This window comes from Leptonychotes weddellii, chromosome 2, assembly GCF_054177405.1.
Source record: "Leptonychotes weddellii isolate Sample4059 chromosome 2, ASM5417740v2, whole genome shotgun sequence".
In the NCBI taxonomy this organism is placed as follows: domain Eukaryota; kingdom Metazoa; phylum Chordata; class Mammalia; order Carnivora; family Phocidae; genus Leptonychotes; species Leptonychotes weddellii.
Genome location: NC_138370.1, coordinates 12,694,460 through 12,702,240, shown reverse-complemented (window position 1 = coordinate 12,702,240; position 7,781 = coordinate 12,694,460). Strand labels below are relative to the sequence as shown.

Below are 7,781 nucleotides of genomic sequence, written 5' to 3'. Positions count from 1 at the left end.
AAAAAAAATAAATAAAATAAAATAAAATGTGTTCACCCATACTTAAGGAAGTAAAGACCATCTTGGTCAGAACCAGGTGACGTTGCGAGAATAATCCAGTTTGGCAAAGTTGTGTATTTTCTCTTCTTAGAGAAAGTGGGGATGTTGAGAAGAAGTCTGTGTGAGTGAGGGGTGGTAAATGATGAGCAGGGGCCGTCAGACCATAGGAGCCTGGTAAAAGTTTTAGAAAGCTTGCTTCCAGGTATTTGTAGAAACCCTTACAGTCGACAGCCAAATTATTCATACTTTGAAAAAATAATTTGGGGCATCAAACTGGGGAAAGATCCTAAGAGACTTGTGAATGTTTGTCTCTATTCTAGAAATACACTCTCTGTGCTCATTTACTGGGGGAGCCGGGCTGGCATTGCTGCAAACAGACGTTTATATCAGCTGTTCCCATCACGAGCAGGCCTGTTGGCCATAAACGTCATTTGGCTTAAGGATAGTAGGAGTCCTCCTGGGAATGATCATTCTTTTATTTACCACGCAGGCCATGTTGGTGCCCCAATGCCTTGCAACCTTATAAAACTTGTGGACGTGGAAGAAATGAACTACTTGGCTTCCAAGGGCGAGGGTGAGGTGAGTGAACCACCAAGTCGCTCATCCACGTTGCCATCCCCCTGATAGCTTGGCCGCTTCTCGGCTGCGTCCCATAAAGCCTCTGAATTTGACGTTATTGGTGATCCTGGATCAAACGGGCTTCTCTTTGAAGGGCCTTTATGGGGGAGGGGGACCACGAACGTCTCTTCCACCAGACACCGCAGGGACTTGGGCTCGAGAGCATGCAAAGTCTCCATGGCCTGAAGACCTGAAGCACAGCTCCTGTCAGCTCATGGCCCTGGAGACCTATTAGTGAGCCACTGGCTAGTGGACGGAAAGCCTAATGACTTCAAAGTGATTTACTCCCCTTTGGGGCTTTGATCCAGAACCTCAGGCAAGCGTTAGCCCTACAACCTGACTGCAGCTGATGTTTTGAGGACAAGGGAACAGGGGCATTGGACGTACCTCCAGGGTCCCAGTGTGGTTGTGCTGGTGCACTCTGGATCATGGAATTCAGGGCTTCTCGCTAAAGGTTGAGATACGCACCCCCCCACACACACACTCGTTCTCTCTGGAGAACCCCCGTAAACGCTGTTCCAGATCACCTTTGTCCCCCGCAGTTCTGTTGAGATGTTATTGACATACATGCTGTATGCGTTTAAAGGAAACAGCATAATGGGTTGACGTCCATCTATGGTGGATTACTCCCCACAATAAGTCTCGTTAATATTCCATCATCTCACACAGATACAAGAAAAACAGAAAAAAAAAAAGTTTTTTTTTTCCCCATGATGAGGACTCTGAGGATCTCGTCTCTTAACTGTTAAATATGATCACGTGTCTGTGTGAGTTGTGGTCGCTGGGCTGTACATTCGGTCCCTGGTGCTTACCAGTCTCCTAATCGGAACTTTCGACCCCCTCCCTCCACTTCCCCCTAACCACCCCCCTTCCCAAACTTTCTCTCCTCAGGTGTGTGTGAAAGGGCCAAATGTATTTAAAGGCTACTTGAAGGACCCAGTGAAAACAGCAGAAGTTCTGGACAAAGACGGCTGGTTACACACGGGGGACATTGGAAAGTGGCTTCCGGTAAGCACTCACCTCCCCCGTTCGTTCACAGATACTTTTCTTCTGCCATTTGCTGTTGTGCGACCTCACTTTTTCCCTTTCCCTGCTGAGGGGGGCAAGGAGGAGGCTCTTCCATTTCCTGCAGGGAACAGCTTTATACTCTTAGTGTGCCTGGGTAGGGTTGTCACTTGAACTGTAGCGAACATGTTTGGTTTTGATGCGTGACATCAATTCCGGTTGCGGCTTCCTGTTTGAAATCCAGAGAGACAATGTATGGCTTTTTCTATATCAGTGCTGGGCCTCGATGTGAAGGCCTTATTAGTTGAGCGAGGTGGGGGGGACATTGTGGTCGACGGCCAGGAAGGTGTGGTGGGCAAGAAGTTGCGAGTGTATGTTTCTTAGGCTGGTCATCTCATTAAAAACAGGGTAAGCGTCCCACGGTTAGGCCAACACCTTCAAACACAGGTAGTCTCAGAATTGTTACTGTAGACAAAGGCCAGGGTCCATCGGAGGAGGGAAAAGAACCTACAAGAAGCGCCACCCATGGGTTTGACCAGTTTGGCTTGCCGCTGCTTTTTCTAAGTTGTCACTGTGTTGAATTGCTATTACTAAAATGGCTAAGGCAAGTTTTATTATTGCATGTCGTTCGATTCTTATAGATTTAATGTACGCGACACTCCCGGAAATTTTTAGATTTGGAAAATACTCCTCCTCCCCACCCAGTTAATTCAGACTTCAGAATACCCAAGCTATTCAGAAATAAATTAAGTCCCTCTTTTCAAGTTCAAGAGGGATTGGGCGTCAGTTCCAATTCTGGCTCAGGCTCTAGTGAACACATTTCATCGTCTCCTTGGACCTCAGTCTGCTCCTTGGGGAAATGGCACAGAACCAACGTGCAGTGAGAGAACCGGAGAAACTTGCCTACAGCTGACTTTTGGAAGCACAGGAAGGACCCCGGGGTGGGGACGGGTGGACAGTCAGCTGGGGGTTTTGGCAACCAGAGGTGGACACGATGGCATTTGGCTCGTCTAGGGCAGGAGTTGTATCCTTCCCACGGTCCGCACGTGGACCGCTGACGGACCCTGCCCCAGGGGCCCAGGAGCGAGCCCCTCCCACCCCCACCCCTGCCTCCGCCTTGAAACAATGACGAAGGTGGCATTTGGCCTTTCTATAGGAGCTTTTACTGAGCCTTGCTCTGTGCAGGGTGCTCTAGGAGGACAATCTGTGTCTGTACCCTTAAGGAGCATGACTCATCCTTGGGGAGGCAGATACACAGCACACAGAGCGCGGCTGGTGGGCTACCAGGGATGAAGTGAAGGGCGTGGACTCTGGAGTCCCTTTCTCTCTCTGTACTTGACTCACTGGCTTTGGGCAGGTTACTTAGTCTCCCCAAGCCTTAGTTTCCCGCTCTCTAAAATGGGCTGATAACTGGCCCCTGGGCAGTGTTACCAGGATTAAAGGAAAGCATGTGAGAAGTGCCCTGGACTGGGTGTGATTGATATGGGGCTGGGACGGGGGTGTCCCCCAGCCACAGACCCACTCACAGCGCCTCCCCTCCCCTCCCCTCTAATAAACAGAATGGTACCTTGAAGATTATCGACAGGAAAAAGCACATATTTAAACTGGCACAGGGAGAATACATAGCACCCGAGAAGATTGAGAATATCTACCTGCGAAGTGAACCTATCGCTCAGGTGTTTGTCCATGGAGAAAGCTTGCAGGTACGTGTGTTCTGGGGTGTGAGCCGTGTTGCCCAGGTGTGCCCGGCGCCTCGAACTCCGGACGTTTGCAGTGCGATGGAAGGTCTGCGATGAGTATTGAACTGCCTTTCACCTGTGACATGCTGGAATATTATTGGGGTTTGCTGCTTGGCATTTCTCATCCAGAAAAGTTTTTCTCTTTAAATTCCATATTTTTATTTTACCTAACTAGAGTGGTCTGGCGTACCAAGGGGAGTTGAATAAAGATGTTAGGGAGTGGGTAAAATAGGCTTCTAATTTAAACTATGAAAGGAAATATTGATAGATTATAAGAAAGTTTAGAATTTTCAACATATTAGACCCAGCGTATTTATGCTGTGTCTCCTAAATCATGTTTGAACAGTGGGGGTTGTGAGCCGGTGTATACATGAAGTTGAAAACCAAGGTCAATATTGTAGTGTAACGTCTCTTTGCCAAAATATTGGGCAGATGGTGGCAAGGGAGAGAAAGTGGTCTTGTTTCCTGAAAGCTAATCTTTTTACGAATCTTGAGACTTTTAGATACTTGTGGAAGAATATTTTATTACCTTATAAGGAATGCACCTATTTTTCTTTGAGAGTATACCTGTTTTTCTTTGACCTAGAATCTTTCTTTTTTTAAGATTTTATTTATTTGACAGAGAGAGAGAGAGCACAAGCTGGGGGGGGGGCAGCAAAGGGAGAGGGAGAAGCAGGCTCCCCACTGAGCAAGGAGCCTGATGCGGGACTTGATTCCAGGACCCTGGGATCAAGACCTGAGCTGAAGGCAGGTGCTTAACTGACTGAGCCACCCAGGCACCTCTCTTTGACCTAGAGTCATGCCTTCGATTTTTATTTAGTTTTATTGTTACTAAATTGTAAAAAATGTGGCATTGGAGATCTAAAAACATCTGTATAAATTTTTTTTCTCTCCTTTTAAAAGCAGTTACTTGATATCCATTATCTTGTCTGCTTATTTAACTGTTTTATTAAAAAATATATATAAATATGTATGCAAAAGTAAATAAAAATCAGGGTTTTGTTAGGTTTTGATTCCTAGTGGTCCTTTTAAAACATTTAATTGCAAAATTCCTGCTGCTGTCTGTATTTTAGAGCCGGGAGCTCTTAACCTGGGCTCAGTAGACTCCTGGGGCTGGTAATATGTTCCGAAAAGAGGGTCTGTAACATCTATCAGATTCTCCCGTGGTCCATCATGCAGAATGATAAAGAATCTCTATTTCAGAACATCTGGATCAAGCCACATAATAACTCACTTGTCTGTTTTAAAGGCATTTCTCATAGCAATTGTGGTACCAGATGTTGAGACATTATGTTCCTGGGCCCGAAAGAAAGGATTTGAAGGCTCCTTTGAGGAACTGTGCAGGAACAAGGTAAGGCTCGGGGAGTGTGTGGTCTGGCTTCTGTACCTTGGCCTGGCATTGAGCGTGCCTCCAGAGACCTGCAGCACGGCAAGCGTGTTGTTTTCTCACCTTCCTAGGACGTCAAAAAAGCCATCCTGGAAGACATGGTGAGGCTTGGGAAGGAATCTGGCCTGAAACCATTTGAACAGGTGAGATTTGCATCACCGTGCACGCACCCCTACAAAACAGGTTTCTGACCTGAGGGTTCTGTGTGAATAGGTATGGAGCACGAGGGGACCTAAAGAAACCCACGAGGAATGAGTAAGGGCGAGCTTTGGCCAGGGGGGAAAGATTTCTGTAACCGAGGGCAGGCACTCTCTTCCCTTGGAGGTCGGGGTCCAAGCCCGGATCCTGTCCTGGGAGCAGCCCCTGCCTTGTGTTGAGCGAGCCCACTGGCCCGAGTCCAGGGAGGGACTGGATCGGCCATGGGGTCTCCATCCGTTCTGACCCACGTGCTTTTAGGCCCAGGTTGATTCTGCCCTCGGTTTTTGCTTTAATGGCCTCGTTTATTTGCAGGTCAAAGGCATTAGTCTCCACACTGAATTATTTTCTATCGACAATGGCCTCCTGACTCCAACGATGAAGGCAAAACGGCCCGAGCTTCGGAATTATTTCAGGGCACAGATAGACGAACTTTATTCCACCATCAAAGTTTAATGCCAGGAAGAAACCACACCCCTCCGCAGTCTCCTGCTGATGGCCTTCACGTTGGTAATTTTGACTAGAGTGCGCGTAGGAAAGGGAGCGTCCACGTTTGACTTGTGCATTCGGGGTTCTCGCCATAGGAATTTCAGAGGACACGGAACACTGCCTTACGGTCACCTCCTGTTGCAGACCATGTATATGGTGATACACAGTTTCCAAAATGAGCCTTAAAATCGTAAAGGGGAAACGATCCACGTGCTAAGTTATTTGAGACTTCCTCTGTTTAAAAAAAAAAAAAAAAGGCGGTGAAAACTTCTGTCTCCCCGTTTTCTAACCAAGGGATTAGGACTTCGCTATTTCTGAGACGTCTGCTACTTGCTGCAGATTCTGCCGCTCTGCAAGGTACAGTGCACTGGAGGGAAGCTGTCCCTTCAAAGCAAGAACTGTTCCAGCTGGAGAACGTGGCAAGCGGGCCAGAGATTTTTTTAAACCCCTGCCTCCTCGCCTTCCCCACTTCACACGCGCCCCGACGAGCCTTCTGCTGTCGGGTCCGGAGCGGCGCGTGCTTCTCAGCAGTCCCTGTTGTCCTGTAGGAGCAAAAGGTTCCCGGGGACGGAGGCAACAGATCCGACTCAGAACAGCACAGATGTCGTCTCGGATGAATGGGCGCTCACCTGAGCGAGCGGCTTCTGGTGCCCGCGGAGCAGAATGATCTCAGACCCTCTTCTCCAGACCCGATTCCCGTCCCCCACCCCCCACTACTCCCTCCCAGGGGTTATTAAAAAATCTGCCTTAGACTCTGCAGTGAAGACAAGCATTTCAAGAAGGAAATAATTACCTGGATCGCCCATGCTCAACTGTGACGCCTCATGAACTGTCCCCTTTATCATCGCTGAACCAGTCATTCTTTGTGATGGCCAACGGATTTTTAATGTGGTTTTCATATCAAAAGATTGTGTTGTGATTAAGTGGCTTTTTCCACCCCCAAATAAATTCTCAGGCAGGGCATGTCTTTAAACCTATTAAGGGAATAGATATACTTGGGTACTTATTGAAATGGACAGTAATAAGCAAATGGTCTTATAATGCTACCTGATTTTTATGAAATGTGTTTGACAAGCCAAAATTCTAGGAGATAGAAATCTGGAAAACTCATTTTCTGGGATTAACTTCTCAAGGGATTTTTTTAAAAAAAGAAAAAGTTAATTTGGGAATTTAGCTGCATTTCACTTGACTGCAAGTCTTTGCTACGTGTGACTGAATTAAGTTGTCATTTATACATTGAAAGCAGCTGGTTTTGGCTTTGTGAGAGTTCCGTGTATTATACAAGCACGACGGGGTTGGCACCGAAGAACTGTCATCATAGTAACACTATTTGGTAGCCTAACTTCATGTGTGTGTTCTTCATTGCACAAAAAGTCAGTAATTTGTCACCTTGGGGTTTTGAATGTTTGCTCTAAGTGTTGGCTATTTCTATGTTTTATAAACCAAAACAGAATTTCCAAAAACAATGAAGGAAACCAAAATAAATATTTCTGCATTTCAAGCGAGTGAAAGCCTCTCTTTTCATGACCGGGGTAGTGTTCGGGCCAGCCTCGGACGTGCGCGGGTGCAGAGCAGGATGGGCCCTCGGCCGCAGACCCGCCCGCCTGCCACTTCCCTGACCCCCACGTAGGGTGACCCGGGGCCTCCGGCCGTGTTCTCTGGCAACAGCCCTGCTATGTTGTGCAGAAGAAACCATGGTGTGAATAATACGGATATTCTTGGAAATGCAAATTCTTTGCTGGGAAGCTCTGTTTCTGGAGACATTGGCTGTAGGTGGCGGTTCTGTGGTGGATTTAATTCCGTGTATTTTAGTAATTCTCTTACTAAGCACTGTTTTAGAAGATGTCTCATTCGTAGCAGCCAACTTTTTCTCTTTCCTTTTCCTCTGGTTTCCAGGCTACACTGTCATTGTAAAGATTTTCCTCTTCTGTAGGTGTTCAGCCCCCAGTTCCTTCTCTAGTGTGTGGGGTTGAAATCCGCCTCCCTCCCTTAAATCTCATGTTTGGTGTGGAGATGGTTGGTTTTTTCCTCTAAAGCCCAAGCCCCGTTCACACATCTCGGGTGAGGCTCTGAATCCATTCTGCCTTTGGCTTGAGCTAATAAACTCCTTATCTTGTCTGCCCTCGTCGTCTCCCCTTTCTCTTCCTCTTCCCCTGAGTTGAGTGAGTGTGAGCGTCTTCACACTGGGCATGACCTTTCTTTTCCCTCCCTGAGCGCCCAACATGGCCTGCAAACCAGTAGGTGTTCATTAAATCTCATGTGAACAAATACTTGCAATTTGGAACAAAGCTTCTCTTGTAATGAGGTTG

General features: G+C 47.2%; 1 protein-coding gene across 3 annotated transcripts in view; it reads left to right on the top strand.

Annotated features, from left to right (window-relative positions):
- ACSL1 (acyl-CoA synthetase long chain family member 1) overlaps window positions 1-6,973 on the top strand; it is a 64,632-nt gene extending 57,659 nt beyond the window's left edge. For all 3 annotated transcript variants that reach the window (XM_081807586.1, XM_081807584.1, XM_081807582.1), the window contains 6 exons: window positions 530-618; window positions 1,549-1,665; window positions 3,222-3,365; window positions 4,651-4,752; window positions 4,860-4,931; window positions 5,299-6,973. In XM_081807586.1, coding sequence (XP_081663712.1) covers window positions 530-618; window positions 1,549-1,665; window positions 3,222-3,365; window positions 4,651-4,752; window positions 4,860-4,931; window positions 5,299-5,439 — 665 coding nt within the window. In that variant the 3' untranslated portion in view covers window positions 5,440-6,973. The remainder of the gene's footprint in view (window positions 1-529; window positions 619-1,548; window positions 1,666-3,221; window positions 3,366-4,650; window positions 4,753-4,859; window positions 4,932-5,298) is intronic.
- The last annotated feature ends 808 nt before the right edge of the window (window positions 6,974-7,781 follow it).